The sequence below is a fragment of the Geotrypetes seraphini genome, chromosome 8, assembly GCF_902459505.1.
Source record: "Geotrypetes seraphini chromosome 8, aGeoSer1.1, whole genome shotgun sequence".
Classification (NCBI taxonomy): Eukaryota; Metazoa; Chordata; class Amphibia; order Gymnophiona; family Dermophiidae; genus Geotrypetes; species Geotrypetes seraphini.
Window position 1 is genome coordinate 187,614,322 of NC_047091.1, and position 19,292 is coordinate 187,633,613.

The 19,292-nt window shown below is 44.3% G+C and overlaps 1 protein-coding gene across 1 annotated transcript in view; it reads left to right on the top strand.

Annotated features, from left to right (window-relative positions):
* Positions 1–19,292, top strand: part of LOC117365387 (F-box/WD repeat-containing protein 8-like) — a 227,196-nt gene that overhangs the window by 41,381 nt on the left and 166,523 nt on the right. Inside the window, exon 2 of the mRNA XM_033955782.1 lies at positions 1,387–1,491. Coding sequence (XP_033811673.1) covers positions 1,387–1,491 — 105 coding nt within the window. The remainder of the gene's footprint in view (positions 1–1,386; positions 1,492–19,292) is intronic.

A 19,292-nucleotide genomic window follows, 5' to 3' on the forward strand; every position in this document is an offset into this window, starting at 1 on the left:
CACTTTCTTCTCTGTATAAAGAGGGTTTGGTGAAGGGCTAGCCCTAAGTTTTTATCAAAGTATAAACGGTAATTTGGTGCCCCATGCTTTTTGCAGTTGGGGTAGGAGTTGTTCAGATTCCTATCCAATCTAGCCTAGTACTGCCTCAGTCGAGATTTAGGTTGCTCCTAAACACTTTGCCAGAGCTGTGGGATGTATCTCTGAAGACTTTGTCTTGGGGTCTTCTGTCTAGTTAGATGCAATTAGAGTTACATGGGAGCCCTCATTTTCTTTTTCAGCACATTGTATCTTGAGGGTGGTTCTGCCACGTTTGTCTAAAGATGTTTTGCCTTTTACTTAGTTTTTCCTCCAGTTTCAGGTGTATCAGGCAGGAGGGCCCATTATATTGTATATATTCATAGGATCTCTGCTTCTCAGTTCTATTCTCTTATTTCTCCACACTTCTGCCAAACTCAGAAATGGCAGTGTGTTGCTAGTACACCTCCCCACTAAAGGCTACCAAGTCATTTTTAAAGTCTCTGTGCCATGCTCAAAGCTTATTGTCCTTTCTCTTCACTTAAGACCTTGTAGTCATTCTTCTACAGCGTTCAACCTTGATTGTTGCTGTTAACCAGATTTGCCGCCAATATTTCAGCCATCATGCTGTGGCTTTCTTCAGGGTATGCTGTGAGGTCTGCAGTTTGTCTTTATATATAGTGGGTCCACTGACCTGAATGAGAACAGGGAGGTCTGCAGTTCTCAATCAGGTCAGTAGACTCACTATATATAAAGATAGATTGTAGACCTCGCAGCATACCCTAAAGAAAGCCACAGCATGATGGCTGAAATGTTGGTTTTACCTACCTAGACACGACAAGACCAAGACAACATGACAATCATGACACCAACAATGGAAGCTTTAAAGCAGACTGAAAGTCAGTGCAGTTCCTTTAAACACAGGCCTGTGCTCTGCGTCTCTCCCCTTTCTGACACAGGAATTCATGTGGGGAAAGGGGGAGAGGTGGCCTGGTGCCTCAGCACCCTGAGGTTGTGAATTCAATTCCAGCCTGTACCCTGTGACTCTAGGCGAGTTACTTAACCTTTCATTGCTCCAGGTACCACAGTTAGATTGTAAGCCTGGCAGGACAGACAGGGAAAATACTTCGAGTACCTGATTACCACTTTAGGTGAATCTCTTCATGAAAAGGCAATAAACAAACAAGTGGCATTGCTCTGGATTGAGTTTACTTTACAATTTTGCACCAGGTCCAGAAGAAGGGAGAGATGCTATATGTGGGAATAGAGAGTGGAAAGGGGGTTGCTGGCTTCTACTACATTATATCATTTGGTTAATGTACATTAGTTTCTTATAAGTTGGGTTTAATTGTTTGCTGTTTTTTTTTCCAGAATGAAATAAATGAGATTCCCTTCTTTGACATCCAGCTGCCTTATGAATTGGCACTACAGATATTCCAGTATCTGAACAGGGTGGAACTGGGAAGGTGTGCTCAGGTAAGAGCTGCTGCACACACATTACTTTGTCATAATCTTTCAACCAGCTGATTTGTTCTTCAGTCCAAATTGACTAAGATTGCATTGCTGTAATTTGGTCTGGCAGTTTTCCTTCTACTCCTTTGGGCTTCCAGCTCAGTTGAAACTTTCTTTGAGTCTTGGCATGCCATCATTTCTTGGGGATTTTCTCCTTTTTTTAATATTTCCCTCAATTCAGTTATAGCAGCTGAAGTCCTTGGCCAGGGAACACAAAATATGGCTTCTTCAAGAGTCCAGCTAATGTGGACCATAATTCAGCCACAAGGTGAATCTACTGGGTAATGGCTGAAAAATTCCTCTCTACCCCGACTGTGGCTCAGGCTCAAGAGGAACTGATTGGGCTGAAAGTAAACTATTCCTCCCCCCCCCGGTGGCAGAGCAGCGCCTGGGGCGGTGGTGTCCCTCCCCTGCCCCCTGCTATATGCGCACCCCCTTCCCTTTCCCTTTTTAACTTCTCCAACATGAGCAGCATGCTCACATCGGTGTCGGCTCACCCTTTGATGTCATTTTTAGACGCGGGTGCCGGAAGTGACGTCAGGAGAGAGCACCAATGCCGATACAGGCATCAACCTCGCGCTGGGATAGAAAGAAAGGTACAGGGAAGGCAAGGGGCGTATGCACGTGGCAAGGAGAGGAGCGGGGGAGGGAGGAGAGGAGGAGGGGTGCTTCACCCTTTGAAGATGGGCTCGGGACGAACTGCCCCCCCACCCCTTACTATGCCACTGCCCCCCCCAAAGAAGACACAGTATTCCTGGAATTTTGTACATAAATTATATGAATCACAGAACTATACTGAATTTTTTGTGCTTGATCTCTGGTCAGTGTTTTCTTTTCCTTGTGTAACCCTGGTATTAGAGTGTATGCCTAGGTGAGTGCCTAGCATTTGCCCTATGGGATGGGAACATAAGAATAACCATATTGAGGCCTAGATGCACTAAAAGGATCGGTAAGACCATGTGGGTCTGCTATGATCCAATTTTTGGGCTGATTTAGAAAGAGCTATTGACGTACTAAAATGTTTGCAGGCAAATAATTTACGTGGAGGTTCATCGTAATCCCCGACTCTCCCATCCAATTGATGGCTGTGAGAGCGACACTCACACATGCGCAGAGCTGGCAGGGGAAGCCTAAATAGCTGAGAGATAGGGGAAAGCCTCCTGCCACTTAGCTGTTCGTGGCAGGAGCCTTTATTTTTTATTTTTTAATGGGAACATATGCCATGTGTGTTACAAATGCACAATATCTGCCTCATTAAAAAAAAGAAGGAAAAATGCACCACCTCCCACTGATGACGGCCCTCCCTGACGCACCAGCACTGCGACGGTAGTGTCACAATTGCAGGCATTAGAGTGGATTGTCTAAACCAGGGCTGCCCAAGTCTGGTCCTCGAGATCTACTGGCAGGCCAGGTTTTCAGGATATCCACAATGAATATGCACGAGAGAGAGATTTGCATACCAAGAAGGCAGTGCAGGCAAATCTCTCTCATGCATATTCATTGTGAATATCCTGAAAACCTGGCCTGCCAGTAGATCTCGAGGACTGGACTTGGGCAGCCCTGGTCTAAACTAAACTAAAACTTAGCTTTGACTATTGGGTCTTTAGCCAGAAAGGAGCTCGACTCGGTTAACAGTAACTAAAAAGATACTGAAAAAAGTAACAATCAGAAAATATTAATATGACTGGTTTGGCAAATAAATTAGTTTTTAAAGATTTACAAAAAAGTTGAAAAGGACCAGAACCCCTTAAAATGAGAGGAAGTTTGTTCCATAGTTGAGAAAATTTGAAAACCAAGGATTAACTGAAATTCTTGACTTCTTTGATTCCTTTCACTGATTGTAATCCGTGGCTATGTTACATCTGCTGCGATATGTATTGTAACTCTTCACTGTTACTTGTAATCTACTCTTCTCCTGTAATGTAATTCTACTGGAAATGCCCAGATATCATCTTTATTGTAATCCGCCTAGAACCGCAAGGCACAGGCGGAATAGAAATCCCTAATGTAATGTAATGTAATGTAATGTAAGAAGAGCAATTTGATGCCCTCCTAGTCCTTGGAGTATCTGGGGCTTCTCTTTGTTACCAAGCAGGGTCATGTGTTTTTTTCCCGAAGCATGCAGACAGAAACTTCAACAGCAGATCAGAGCTCTTCTGGGCTGCCCGTTTCACACGGCCTGGCTGTATCTTCAGGTTTTGAGGTCCATGGCAGCCTCTTTGAAGATAGTTTCCTGGGCTTGAGCGCACATGTGCCCATTCCAGGAGTCCCTTCTCTTTCGGTGGTCTTTCAGATGCCACTCCTCTGGATGGAGCCAGCTCGCAGCAGCCTGACCTGTTGGCTTCTGGGGGAGGCTGTCCGTCAGGGCAGGCTTCTTCGGATATCAGAATGGATGACTCTCAAGATGTTTGCCAGCCTATTGAGTTCAGGTGCTCACTGCGGGGAATGATCCATTCAGGTGTAGTGGAATCATCGTCAGAAACATTGGTCTATCAATTGTCTGGAACTCAGGGCAATTCAGCTGGTGTTACTTGCTCTCCAGCCCATTCTAGTAGGAAAAGCAGTTTGGATATTCTCTGACAATGCCATAGCGGTGGTTTACATAAATTGTCAAGGTGGCACGAGAAGCGCTCCCTTAGGCGAGGAAACTCGCATGCTGTTTTGTTGGGCAGAAACTCATCTTCTGTCACTCTCAGTGGCCCATGTTGCCAGTGTCAACAATGTTCAGTCAGATTTCCTCAGCTGACAGACAGATTCTGGACCCAGGAGAATGGTCCTGCTTGTAGAAGGCATTTGGTCTGATTGTTCAGTGCTGGGATCAGCCTCAGCTGGACTTTATGGCTTCAGCAGAGAACTTGAAGGCACATTTCAGTTGAAGAACACATTTCGGAAGCCTAGGGTCGGATGTTTTGGTGCAGCTCTGGCCAGTTTGTGAACTCCTGTATGTGTTCCCTCCGTGGCTTCTGGTTGGTCGTGTAATCCGCCGTTTAGTGACGCATCCTAGCCTGGTGATTCTAGTGGCTCTGGATTTGCCTCGCCACCAGTGGTATGCGGATGTTGTAGATCTTCAGTGGGATGAGAAGCTCCGTCTCCCTCTTCATCGTTATCTTCTCAGTCAGGAACCAGTGCCTATGGAAAACCCACGGCCTTGATGAAGCAGGGCTATTCGGGGGTAATTATCTCGAAGAAACCCTCTACTATGGCTTCTTATGCCAAAGCCTGGAAGGCTTTCCAAAAGTGGTGTGCTAGGAATCAAGTGGATCCTGTGAAGTCTTCCTTCGGAGCTGGCAGTGGCCTTCCTGAAAGTTCAAGTTGCAAGCCTTTCGTGTTTTCGAGTTTGCAAAGGCACTAGTGTGCTTACTGCTCATCCAGATGTGACCAGGTTTATGAGGGAGTGCTTCATCTGCATTAGAGAATGGCACGGTGACAAAATTCATCACCGTTCCCGTCCCCGTGGATAACCGCAGGAAATAATCCCATGTCATATTTTAGTGTCTATTTCAACCTCAGTCCTTCTATACCAGCATTCTTCAAAGCAAAGCTTGAGGGTCAGTGGTTGTGGCCATTCATATTCTGATTCTTCCCTCGCTCCTTAAAGAATGATATGAAGATGTTTTCCCGCGGTTATCCGCGGGGACGGTAACGGTGATGAATTTTGTCACTGTGTCATTCTCTAGTCTGCATCCTCCCTTGCATCTTCCTTTCCCTTTGTGAAATCTTAACATCATTTTGCAGGGCCTTGGAGAGGACCCTTTTGAACCACTGAAGGATGCTGTACCTAATGATCAAGACTGTTTTTCTAGTCGCCATAGTCTTGGCATGGCATATTTTGGAGGTTCAGGCTCTTTCATGCAGGGAACCCTTTGTCCATATTTCAGATGTGGGTGTTTTCCTCCGTACTGTACCTTCCTTCTTACCGAAAGTGGTCTCGGGTTTCCATGTCAACCAGGAAGTTAGGTTGCCTGAGTTTCATAAGAACATAACATAAGAACATAAGAATTGCCGCTGCTGGGTCAGACCAGTGGTCCATCGTGCCCAGCAGTTTGCTCCTGTGGCGGCCCCTAGGTCAAAGACCAGTGCCCCAACTGAGACCAGCCCTACCTGCATACGTTCTGGTTCAGCAGGAACTTGTCTAACTTTGTTTTCCTCTATAACAGCCTCTGGAAGAGCGTTCCAGTTTTCCACCACTCTCTGGGTGAAGAAGAACTTCCTTACGTTTGTACGGAATCTATCCCCTTTTAACTTTAGAGAGTGCCCTCTCGTTCTCCGTATCTTGGAGAGAGTGAACAACCTGTCTTTATCTACTAAGTCTATTCCCTTCAGTGTCTTGAATGTTTCGATCATGTTCCCTCTGTCTCCTCTTTTCAAGGGAGAAGAGGCCCAGTTTCTCTAATCTCTCATTGTACTGCAACTCCTCCAGCCCTTAACCATTTTAGTCGCTCTTCTCTGGACCCTTTCGAGTAGTACCATGTCCTTCTTCATGTACGGCGACCAGTGCTGGACGCAGTATTCCTGGTGAGGACGTACCATGGTCTGATACAGCAGCATGATAACCTTCTCCGATCTGTTCGTGATCCCTTTCGTAGTCATTCCTAGCATTCTGTTCACCCTTTTCACCGCCGCCGTGCATTGCGCAGATGGCTTCATCGACTTATCAACCAGAACTCCCAAGTCTCTTTCCTGGGGGTCTCTCCAAGTACCGCCCCGGACATCCTGTATTCGTGTATAAGATTTTTTTACCGACATGCATCACCTTACACTTATCCACGTTGATCCTCATTTGCCATGTTGCAGCCCATTTCTCGAGCGTGTTTGTCACGTTGCAGATCTTCGCAATCCTCCTACGTCTTCACTATTCTGAATAACTTAGTATCGTCTGCAAACTTAATCACCTCACTCGTCGTGCCAATTTCCAGATTGTTTATAAATATGTTGAAGAGCATGGACCCAAGCACTGAACACTGTGGCACTCCACTGGTGACGCTTTTCCAGTCCCAGTATTGTCCATTTATTCCCACTCTCTTTTTCCTATCTGCCAGCCAGTTTTTAATCCACATGAGTATTTCACCTTAGATTCCATGGCTTGCAATTTTTCGAAGTAGTCGTTCATGCGGAACCTTATCGAACGCCTTCTGAAAATCCAGAAATACATTGTCAGCCGGGTCACCTTTATCTATCTGCCTCTTTACTCCCTTGAAGAAGTGCAACAAGTTTGTCAATAAAGATCTTCCTTTGCTGAAGCTGTGCTGGCTGGTCCTCATCAGATTTTGTTCGTCAAGGTGCTCAATGATGCGGTCCTGTATCAGCGCCTCTACCTTCTTTCCCGGTACTGAGGTCAGTCTTGCTGATCTGTAGTTTCCTGGATCACTCTTTGAACCTTTCTTGAAGATCGGCGTAACATTCGCCACCTTCCAGTCTTCCGGAATACTTCCTGATTTGATCGAAAGATTGTTTATTAGTTGAAGCAGTTCAGCTATAGCCCTTTCAGTTCCATGATTACCCTCGGATGGATGCCATCCGGTCCCAGGGATTTATTATTTTTAAGCCTATCAGTCTGCCTGCAGCATCTTCTAGACCAGTGTTCTCAAGCTCAAACCCTTTGCAGGGCCACATTTTTCGTTTTGTAGGTACTTGGAGGGCCTCAGAAAAAATAGTTAATGTCTCGTTAAAGAAATGACAATTTTGAATGAAGTAAAACTCTTTATAGTTTATAAATTTTTCCTTTTGGCAAAGTCTTAATAATAACAGTGTAATTTATAGCTAAAGAGACATATGATCAAGAAACTTTTATTTTACTTTTGTGATTATGATAAACATATTGAGGACCTCAAAATAGTACCTGGCGGGCCACGAGTTTGAGACCACTGTTCTAGACTGACCGTCAACCCTGTTAGTTTCCCATCTTTGTTTCCCGCATATAGCCTGTCGGCTTCCAGTATGTTGTGTATATCCTCTTCAATAAACACAGATTCAAAAAATGTGTTCAGTTTGTCGGCGATGGCTTTGTCCTCCTTTAACACTCCCTTTATTCTATGGTCATCCAACGGCTCCACCGCTTCCTTTGCGGGTCGTTTCCCCTTAATATATCATAAAAGGAGCCCTAAGTCATTCACAATATGATACTTGCTTATCTTTTACCAGAGGATGTTTTTCTAACCTGTTGATGTCCTGTATAGAAGCCAACTGATATAGCTGGCCAAAGGCTCCACTGTGTACTGCACTTTCTGCACCAGTTGAATTTCTAAAATACAAGAAATGATTGTTGCATGAAATGGTTAGATAATGAGGAAAACAAACAATGAAATGTGCCTTGTCCTTGAGTGGTATTGTTTGTAGAAAAATTGCTTGTGCTAAATGGAACATCCTGCTGCTTCATAGTGCTATTGAATGGGTTTTATATGAAGAGACCTTGAGATTTTAGTGAGATTGGGCTAGGTTTATGGAATTGGCATAATGAACTATGTGAGTGCCCTTGGAGAAAACCTTCTTGCTTAGTTATTCTGCCAAATTGCTGTTTGACAGACTAGGCGGACTGTAGAGTCCTTTTCAAATTCAATCTCTCCTCAAACACTCCTGGAGAATTTTGTTGAGATTCACCCTTGCTGCCCCTTGATCTGAATCTGCTCATTATCAGAGATGTTTTAGCACATGGTGTTATGGACGCCATAAACTATTTGCATTAAGTGGGTTCTCTAATTTTCTTTCTAAATTGGGGTACAACTTCCCACAGACACAATAGTATACTAAGTGGAAGAAAAGAGTAAAAGAACAAACTATGAGCTTTGGGGAAACATTGGGATTTAATTGTAGGGCAGTTGTGTCTCTTGAATTTCTTTGGTGCTCTTTATTCCAAGAATAACTGTCTTAACTGTATCTTAAAGGAGGCAAGTTATATGTTCTCAGTGAGGCTTTGAATCTATCGTTTTAACTCTTGTACAGAAGTTCGTTCTGGACACTACTAATTTCTTCTATCTTCCAACTAGTGTTTCTTGGATTGTGATAAAAAAGGTAACCAGGAAAAGTTAGACAGAAACGATGAAGTTAAAGGGAAATGAAAGAGAGAGGTTCATAGGATCAAAGAACATGTTTTATAGCAAGGCTGCTTAATCTTGTATCAAAATAATACTTTCTAGACCCGATTCTATATATGGTGCATAAAAAGTCGTCACCTGCATGATTCTGCAGTGTGTGCATACCTTTTATGTAATCGTACTAAGGCCCTGATTCTCCAAAAGTGCGTCCCGATTTTAGGCAGCTGTAGGCGTCCTACAGCTGTCTAATCAGCCAATCGGGATGCACGTTTTTTTAAAAAAATGCTCCCCAGGCAGGCCTGAAGGCACCTCCGGGAGCCTAGGGAGACCCGCAAGACGCCTAAGCTCGCTTAAGGGCCTTAGGCGAACCTAGGTGGCCCTACGCGTCTCCCTAGTAGAGGAAGAAACCTTAAAATGTAGGCCAGCAAAATGCTGGTCTACATTGTAAGTAGACGCAGCCGCTATACTTATCGCGGCAAGGGATCTCTCTGCCGCTATAAATATAGCGGGCCGCGGCCTGTCCGATCGGATGCCCCCCCCCCGACACTACCAACCGCCCCCCCCCGACATTACCGATCTCACTCCCACCCCGACACTAGCGATCGCTGGCAGGAGGTGTCCAATCCCCCCTGCCCGAAGACGCACCCCCCCCCCGCTAACAACCTCCAAACTAACCTGTTCTTCAGGCCAGACGGTTCTTGCCCGCCTCGTCGAAATGAGGCGGGCTTGCCCCTTCCCGGCCCATCCCCGCTAAATCTAAGGCCTGATTGGCCCAGGCTTCTAGAGCCTGGGCCAATCAGGCCTTAGGCTTCGGCGGGATGGGCCGGGAAGGGGTGAGCCCGCCTCATTTCGACGAGGCGGGCAAGAACCATCTGGCCTGAAGAACAGGTTAGTTTGGAGGTTTGGGGGTTGTTAGCGGGGGGGGTGCGTCTTCGGGCAGGAGGGATTGGACACCCTCCTGCCAGCGATTGCTAGTGTCGGGGTGGGAGGGAGATCAGTAATGTTGGGGGGGGGGGGGCGGTTGGTAGTGTCGGGGGGGGGGGGGGCGGTCGGTAGTGTTGGAGGGGGGGGCATCTGATCGGACAGGCCGCAGCTCGCTATACTTATAGCGGCAGAGAGATCCCTTGCTGCGATAAGTGTAGCGGCCCGTGTCTAATCTAACCCGATTCTCTAACCAGTGTCTGTAACATGGACGCCGGTTACAGAATCGGGGTTTTAGTGTAGGCCGATTCTGAATAGGACGCCTCTCCCGGGCATCCTATACAGAATCAGGGCCTAGGTGTCTTGCGGGCCTCGCCTTCAATATAGACGGCCTACCTGGGGAGCATTTTTTAAAAAAAACATGCATCCCGATTGGCTGATTAGACAGCTGTAGGACGCCTACAGCTGCCTAAAATCGGGTCGCACTTTTGGAGAATCAGGGCCTAAGTGCCAGTGTGTTGTATAACTTTTTAGGCCAGCTAAGAGCAGGCCTAGATGCTGTGCATAGTTGAGCGTGGATCATGCCGATCAGAATGTGCTGAGCATACCTTCCATCAAAAAAACCCTAATTTTTCCGTTGTAGCTCCAACTTTATGGAACGCCAGAAAATTCACTCGACAAATTCATGATTAAACTAAAAATGTTTTTATTCCAAGACGCATATCGTAGCATTTAAATATTTCTTCTCCAACAGCTGGCAAATTAAATATGAACCGCTTTTAAGAAGCGATTCCCTTTCCTGATCTTATACCCTCCCCCTCTCTTCCTAATGATGTAATTATTAACTTTCCCTTCCCCCTTGACCCTCAAGCTCATGTTCATAGTTGTAATTTGTCCATTTAATGGTCACATTTCCCCTCCCCTTATCATTTCGTTTTTAACAGGTGCTCGGCGATGGTCAGTATATTAAAATTAATCAACTTGAACTATAACAATGCGCATAACTTTTAGGAACGCCCGTGATCTGCTGACCACACCCCCTTTTCAAATTCACGTACTGCATCCTTTTTTTTATAGAGTTTTACTTTCCCAAGTTGTTTTGTGAGTAACTTTTAATGCTAATTACTGTTAACTGCCAATTATTAGCACCGATTAGGCAATTAAGATATGTGCGCAAATCGGCTGTGCTCACCAATTTCTTTGCACAACTTCAGGCGCCACAATAAGGGAAAAGTATATTTAGTAGGTAAGCAGCTTAGCCATAAGATATGTTCTGTTGGAAACCCTGAGTCTAAAAATATACCCTTTTCACTTTCTTTAAACTAAATGTTTCTATATTAATTTCTGGTTGACATTTACATTTTGGGCCTGATTCCATAAACTGTGCCCAACTCCTAGGCACCGTTGAGTGTAATTGTCAATCATCTGCTAAATACCATAGAATTATTGCATCTAATGCTGCCTAAGACATTGAATTTTTATGTGCACTATCATTTAGGCCAGAGTTTTCTTGGACTAAATGAGTGCACATAAGTTAAGCGCCTACTAGTGCCTGTCATACCATGCCCAGAATCTTCCCCTAACCATGCCTACTTGCTGGTAGACGCCTCAGTGTAGACACCTACCTTGAAGTGGTATACGTCTACCAAGTTAGGTGCCTACCAGCTAATTTAATTTCTTAAATTGATTGTTAACTTTTTTAATGGTGCTTTCAATTATCAACATCAGTTAAGCCAATTAAGAAAGTTAAGTTAGGCTCGGCGCCTAACCTTAGATATCATTTTAATCAGGGCCTTTGTGTTTAAAATTTGTGACTCTTAGTTTTTATATTGGTTGTCCAAATTATTATTATTTTATTTATATTTTCAAACAAAAATAACCAAGCATTCAATATCTTGTACAGAAAGTTAGATTAAGGTGATATGGATTTCAAGTCCAAAATAAGAAGTTAAACATAATAGAAGAATTAAAGTACTGTATCTTTTATTATCCCAGGACAAGCAGGCAGCCTATTCTCACATATGGGTGATGTCACCGACGGAGCCCGGATGCGGTCAGCCTCGCAAGCAGACTTGCTTGTAGAAACTTAGACGTTTCGAGTCAGCCACACCATGCGTGCGCGAGTGCCTTCCCGCCCAGGGCGAGTCTCATCAGTTCTCAGTTTTCCATGGAGCCGAAAACTTCGTCTTTGACTCTCCGCATTCAACTTTGTTACTTCGTGCCTTCTCTCACCGCAGTTTGCGTTATTTTCTTCACGAATCGCTGTTTTCTTTTATTTCTAGTTAAAAAAAAAAATTTATTTTCTTCCGTTTGACTGGTGGGGCAGGCCGCTCGGCCGCAGCCCAGGGGCTTCGACTTTGCTGCGGCTATTTTTCCTCCTATGTCCCAGCCAGCAATGGGCTTCAAGAAGTGTAGCCAGTACCAGCATGCGATTACCCTCAGAGACCCACACCGTCGGTGCCTTAATTGCCTTGGGCTGATCAACAGGCGTGATCCCAGAGGATTGGAAGCTAGCTAATGTTACACCCATCTTCAAAAAAGGATCGAGAGGTGATCTGGGGAACTACAGACCGGTAAGTTTGACTTCGGTTCTGGGGAAGATGGCAGAAGCGCTGGTAAAAGACAGCATCGATGAGCACCTAGAAAGAAATAAACTGATGAAAACAAGCCAACATGGCTTCTGCAAGGGAAGATCGTGCCTAACGAACTTATTGCACTTCTTTGAAGGAATTAACAAACAAATGGACAAAGGGGACCCCATAGACATCGTATACTTAGATTTCCAAAAAACCTTTCACAAGTTACCCCATGAATACCTACTAAGGAAACTGAAGAACCATGGGGTGGAAGGAGACTACATAGATGGATCAAAAATTGGTTGGCGGGTAGAAAGCAAAGGGTAGGAGTGAAGGGCCACTACTCTGACTGGAGGAGGATCACGAGTGGATCTCGAGGCAAGGCATTAGCGGATCAGCTATCTTTCTCTTCTTTTCTTCGTCAGATGGCTGCTGACTTGGACCTTCAGTTGGATGCTGGTTCTAAATACTCTAAGGAGTACCTCGAAGTCATGCATCTTCCTCAACCTCCTGCAGAGTCACTTAAGCTTCCCCTTCATAAGCTTTTGTCTCAGACTTTTACACGATGCCTGGAGCCTCCTTATGCAATTCCTGCTGTTCCAGGCAAGTTGGACTCCAGATATAAAACTCTACATTGCAAAGGATTTGAGAATTCGCAGTTGTCTCACCAGTCCCTGCTTGTGCTACCGTTCCTCCTGAAAGGGAAGGGAAAACCATGGACAAGTTTTTACGTCGCCTTTACCAAATTGCCATGATGTCCTCCAAAGTCCTCAATTATAATTTTTATTTTTGTCACTTATTTCAAGTTCCTCATTGATCTTCTTCCTAAATTTTTCTGCTATTTAGATACACAAATGCACTTCGAATTTCAAGAAGTCATAGCTACTCTGTCACAACTCAGATTATATCTTCTCCAGTCTTCTTATGATGCCTTTGAGTTGTCTGCCAGGGCGACTGCTTGTTCTGTAGCAATGCACCGCTTAGCCTGGCTTCGCACCATTGACATGGACCCTAATCTTCAGGAACGCTTGACTAATGTTCCTTGTGCAGGCAATTACCTCTTTGATGAATCTATCGAGGCAGCCACCAAGAAATTGTCTGAACATGAAAAATCCTTTGCTTCTATTGTCAGACCAAAGCCTAAGCCAGCTCCTGCCAAGCCTGCACGCCATTCTCCAATTTTCCAGAGGCGTTTTGCTTCAAGAGCGGCTCCTTACACTTGTCCGCCTCCCAAGAAACAGCAGAATCAGAAGCAACAGAAATCTCAACCTTCTGCTGCACCTAAGGCTGCGCAGCCTTTTTGACTGTTTAAAACAGAGCATAACCTCCACTGTTCTGTCTCTGTCCTCTCTTCCCCCCATTGGAGGTTGTCTCCATCATTTTTATCACCGATGGGAAACAATTACATCCGATCTCTGGGTGCTGTCAATCATCAGGGAAGGATTCTCTCTTCATTTCACTCAGGTTCCACCAGAGCTTCCTCCAAGAGAGTATCCTTCCAGTCCATCCCAAACCGCCCTTCTTCTTCAGGAAGCTCAAGCTCTGCTTCGTCTCCATGCCATTGAACCAGTTCCTTTGGAACAGCAGAACAGGGGGTATTACTCCCGTTACTTCCTTGTTCCGAAATGGGCGATCTGCGACCCATTCTGGATCTCAAGGCTCTCAACAAATATTTAGTCAAAGAAAAATTTTGCATGTTGTCCCTGTCGTCCCTTTATCCCCTTCTAGATCAGAACAACTGATTATGCTCTCTGGATCTCAAGGAGGCTTATACTCATATTCCCATTCATCCGGCCTCCTGTCAATATCTCAGATTTCGGGTGGGGAATCTGCATTATCAATACAGAGTGCTACCCTTTGGCCTGGCTTCATCTCCCAGAGTGTTCACCAAGTGCCTGGTGGTGGTAGCAGCAGCTCTAAGGAACCATGGTCTTCAGGCATTTATCTACCTAGACGACTGGCTCATCAAGGATGCCACATCTCAGGGGATTATTGTAGTGACCCAACAGACTACGTGGTTCCTACAAAGTTTGGGATTCGAAATCAACTTTCCCAAATCCCAACTTCAGCCCTCTCAGAATCTACAATTCATCGGAGTTGCTCTGGACACTATCCAACTCGGAGCATTCCTTCCGCAACAACGTCTGGAAGCTCTCCTTCAACTCTGTCAAGCAGTGTCTTCCCGCTCTTCAATCTCAGCAAGACACATAATGGTACTACTAGGTCACAAGCCAGTCTTCACTTCAGAATTTCTCAGTGGACCCTGGCATCTCAGTGGACACAGGCTTGCGATCCACTCTCTTGACACATTTCAATCACTCCTTCCTTGAGACAGTCTCCCCACTGGTGGATGCTCTCTTCCAATCTCGCCAGAGGCTTGCTGTTTCAAACACCCCCCTATCAGAAGGTCCTCACAACAGATTCCTCGACTTATGCTTGGGGCGCTCATCTCGATGGTCTCTGTACTCAAGACCAGTACAGATCGTCAGTCTCGCATCAATCTGGAACTCGGAGTGATTTTCAATGCTCTCAAAGCTTTTCAACATCTTCTTCACGACCAGGTAGTCCTCATTCGGATGGACAACCAAGTCGCCATGTACTATGTCAACAAACGGGGGAACGGGATCTCCCTCCCTTTGTCAAGAAGCTCTGAAGGTTTGGGACTGGGCAATCCGCCACAATACCTTCCTCAAAGCTGTCTACATCCAAGGAACGAAAAATTGCTTGGTGGACAATTTGAGTTGTCTTCTGCAACCTCACGAATGGACACTCAATTCCTCACCTCTTCATCACATTTTTTCGCAGTGGGGAACGCTTCAGATAGATCTCTTTGCAGCTCCCCACAACCACAAACTGCTCCAGTTCTGCTCCAGGATATATTCTCCTCATCGCCTCGAGGCAGATGCTTTCTTACTGGAATGGACGAATCTCTTCATATATGCATTTCCTCCATTCCCTCTCATTCTCAAGACTCTTGTCAAGTTGAAGAACGATCATGTCACCATGATTCTGATTGCTCCTCGGTGGCCGAGACAACCTTAGTACTCCCTTCTACTTCAACTCAGCAGCAGGGAGCCATATCTTCTACTAGTTTTTCCATTTCTGCTTACACAGAATCAGGGATCTCTGCTTCATCCCAACCTGCAGTCTCTGCACCTGACAGCTTTGTATCTCTCAACATAACTCCTCTTCAGTTTTCTCAATCTGTAAGAGGCTTCTAGACAATACTACCACCAAAAATGGACTAGATTTTCTACGTGGTGCATTTCTCAAGATAAGGAGCCTCAAGATTCCTACTTATCTTCTGTTCTGGATTATCTTTTGCACCTATCCACCTCTGGCCTCAAGTCTACATCGATCCGAGTCCATCTCGGTGCAATTGCTGCTTTCCATCAGCCTATTGAAGGGAAACCTCTCTCTGCTCATCCGGTGGTTTCCAGATTCATGAAAGGACTTTTTAATGTCAAACATCCTCTTAAACCGCCTCCTGTGGTTTGGGATGTCAGTGTTGTTCTTGCTCAATTGATGAAGCCTCCATTTTAAACCAATGTCTATGGCTCATCTGAAGTATCTCACTTGGAAAGTGAAGTTTCTCATCGCCCTCACTTCTGCTCGAAGAGTCAGTGAGCTGCAAGCTTTAGTTGCTGATCCACCTTTCACAGTTTTCCATCATGACAAGGTGGTCCTACGTACTCATCCTAAATTCTTATCTAAAGTGGTTTTAGAATTTCATCTCAATCAATCCATTGTACTTCCAGTGTTTTTTCCAAGACCTCATTCTCATCCTGGAGAATCAGCTCTTCATACTCTGGACTGTAAGCGTGCTTTGGCCTTCTACTTGGAACGCACCAAACCACACAGATCTGCTCCTCAACTTTTTGTCTCCTTCGATCCAAACAAGTTGGGACATCCAATCTCTAAGCGTACCATCTACAACTGGATGGCTGCTTGTATCTCTTTCTGCTATGCCCAGGCTGGACTACAACTACAGAGTCGAGTCACAGCTCACAAAGTCAGAGCCATGGCAGCTTCAGTAGCTTTCCTCAGATCTACACCTATTGAGGAAATTTGCAAAGCTGCTACCTGGTTCTCGGTTCATACTTTCACCTCTCACTATTGTCTGGATGTTTTCTCCAGACAGGATGGCTATTTTGGCCAGAGAGTATTACAAAATTTATTCTCCTAAGTTGCCAACTCTCCCACCATCCCATTCTGGTTAGCTTGGAGGTCACCCATATGTTGAGCATAGGCTGCCTGCTTGTCCTGGGATAAAGCACAGTTACTTACCATAACAGTTGTTATCCAGGGACAGCAGGCAGATATTCTCACAACCCATCCACCTCCCCTGGTTGGCTTCTCTGCTAGCTATCTGAATGAGGTGACTTGCCCTGCGCTGGGCAGGAAGGCACTCACGCATGCGCGGTGCGGTTGACTCGAAACTTCTAAGTTTTTACAAGCAAGTCTGCTTGTGAGGCTGTCCACATCCGGGCTCCATCGGTGACGTCACCCATATGTGAGAATAACTGCCTGCTGTCCCTGGATAACAACTGTTACGGTAAGTAACTGTGCTATCTATCTCGTCCTCAAATTTAACATCAGGATCCAAGATTAAATCAGAGTGATTATAAGGACAAAAAAGGCATTAAGAGTAATTAGGTAAACTGTAGTCTGCAGCTGGATGAAAGTCTTTTCTATTCTTTAGAGGCTGTTGTAATTTCTTCTTTTCCAAGACGTTTGAGAGATAGAAAACTAGACAACTGAGATGGTTCTAGGAAAACAGATTGAACCTTAGTTCAGAAAATTCCTTAAACAAGTTTAAAACACTTCTTAAGACATTCCTCTTTAAAGACACTTATCAAAATTCCAATTGAGTCCCCCAATAAAAACGGGAAAATAAAAACGCTCCCAGGAAGCGATACCCCATTTTTTCCTCTTGTTTTCTCCTCCCCTCATTTCATTTTTATTTATACAATGTAATTTAAAAACTTTCCCTTCCCTTTTCTTCCCTTTTGTCTCATACCCTTTGTAAGCAAGTCTTTGTTTCGATCTTATCCCCCAATTATCATTTAGATTTTCTATTGTCTCTTTTTTTTAATATATATAACTTTTCATTATTTTTTATTGTAAACTGACCAGATACTTGTGATGGTCGCTATATCAAAATATTAATAAACTTGAAACTATTATACACTTGCACGGAAACCTAAGGAAAAAGATTCCAATAATTGAGGTTACGGCCGGTCTTAATATCAAGAACTGTTGCCTCTTTTTTTGTGTTTCCTTAGAAACTTCAGGATAAATCTGGATTTTATGTCCCCAAAACTCTTTAAAATACATTCTTATAATCCATTCTTTATCAGGCAAAAGCGCCACTGAAATGTTGCTGGAGTAGCAACACTGTCATCTGAGGCTTCCAATAAATTGGTAATGTCCAATGGTATATCTTGTTGATTTATACTCTCTTGCCCTTTTTTCTTTGGAATATAGTACGCTCGAAGAAATGGAGGAATACACTGCTCAGGTGGGTCTATTTAATACTTCTTTAAAACTGAAATCGTACATATATGCAGATGACATTACAATCATCATTACCATAATCTCACTGACAAAAGAGACAGAACAATTCACCTCATCTATCCTCACTAGGGTAGAACAATGGACTACACAATTCAAACTAAAACTTAACCCAGAAAAAAACCAAGCTTTTCCTGGCAAGTCCCAACCACAAACTAATGAACCCCTCCTTGAAATTAAACGGGTTAACTTACCTAATCAACTCTACCATCAAAATTCTTGGAGTCATCCTAGACCGATCCCTGTCTTTTGCTTTGGCACCCTCTGGAAACTTCGTACCATCAAACACTATTTTGACTTCCTCTCTTTTCGATTGCTGGTTCAATCTCTAATCTTAAGCACCTTAGATTATTGCAATATCATATACTTGCAATATAATATACTTGGGTTCCTTTAAGAAAACCTGACTGAGAATCATTCAGAATGCTGCCGTCCATCTCATCTATGGTCTCAAAAAATCCGATCACGTAAGCCCGTATTACAGAAAACTACACTGGTTGCTGATGGAGGCAAGGGTCATCTTCAAGTTTGCCTGCCTCTGCTTCAAAACTATAACTAGTTCATCCCCAATCTACCTCTCCACTTGCACTCGTAATGGCTATCTGTTCGCCTTCCCCTCCCCGAAGGGCTGTATCTACAAGAGATTCCTTGATAGATCACTGTTATTTCAAGCAGGCAAATGGAATAAATGTCTAACCAACCTCATTTCCAATTCACCCTCCTACCAATCCTTCAGGAAATCAATTAAAACCTATCTCTTTGATAAATTCTTCTGACTTCTCCCTGCCTTGTAACATCTCTGAAACACTTCTGGATATACCTAACTACTCCCAGCTTACCAATGTAATTTGAATTTTTTCTCTGTAACATCGCTGTCTGTGTACAGTCTCTTCCTCTGTAAACCGCTCTGAACTTCTTGTGGTATTGCGGTATACAAAAATAAAGTTATTATTATTATTATTAAAATACCACTTAAACATAGCAATGGGAGTTATCATAGGTAATTGTGGAAAGTTCAGCAGATGTAAATTATTTGCACAGCTTTGATTTTCTAACATTTCTAACTTTTTCCTTAAATTAGAATTATCTATCATCAATGCTTCCTGAATCTTTTTTGTAGATGTTACATCTGTTGTTATATTTTGAGTTTCATTTTTGGATATAAGTAAATCTTGTTTTAAAGAAGAAATTTCCTCCTTTTGCTCCTTCTAATTAGTCTCAGTTAGGGTGCTGATCTTTGACCAGAGGGCCGCCACATGAGGAGACTGCTGGGCACGACGGACCACGGGTCTGACCCAGCAGCGGCAATTCTTATGTTCTTATGTTCCTAAGTTTATAACAAGGTCCCAGAGGGCGCTCAAGGTAACCGCAGAAGGTTTATTTATTGAGGCAAAAGCTCCAAGTGGCTCCAAAGATTCCACAGAGTATAGTGGTACCTCTAATTGATCTTGGTCCATCTCCATAATCGCCGTTCCCTCCTCAGGCAGCTTCCTGGGACTGAAAAAGTCCCCATCAGCACTCGACAGCAAGCCCTCTGTTGTAATGGCTTCGCAGGGCGAAAACATTGCCTCTTCGGATGTGTTCAGCTCTCATGGGGAGCTTGCTTGCTGGGGTTGTGGAGGTGGAACTCTGGTGTCGGGGCTCAGAGTAGCATCGAACCCAA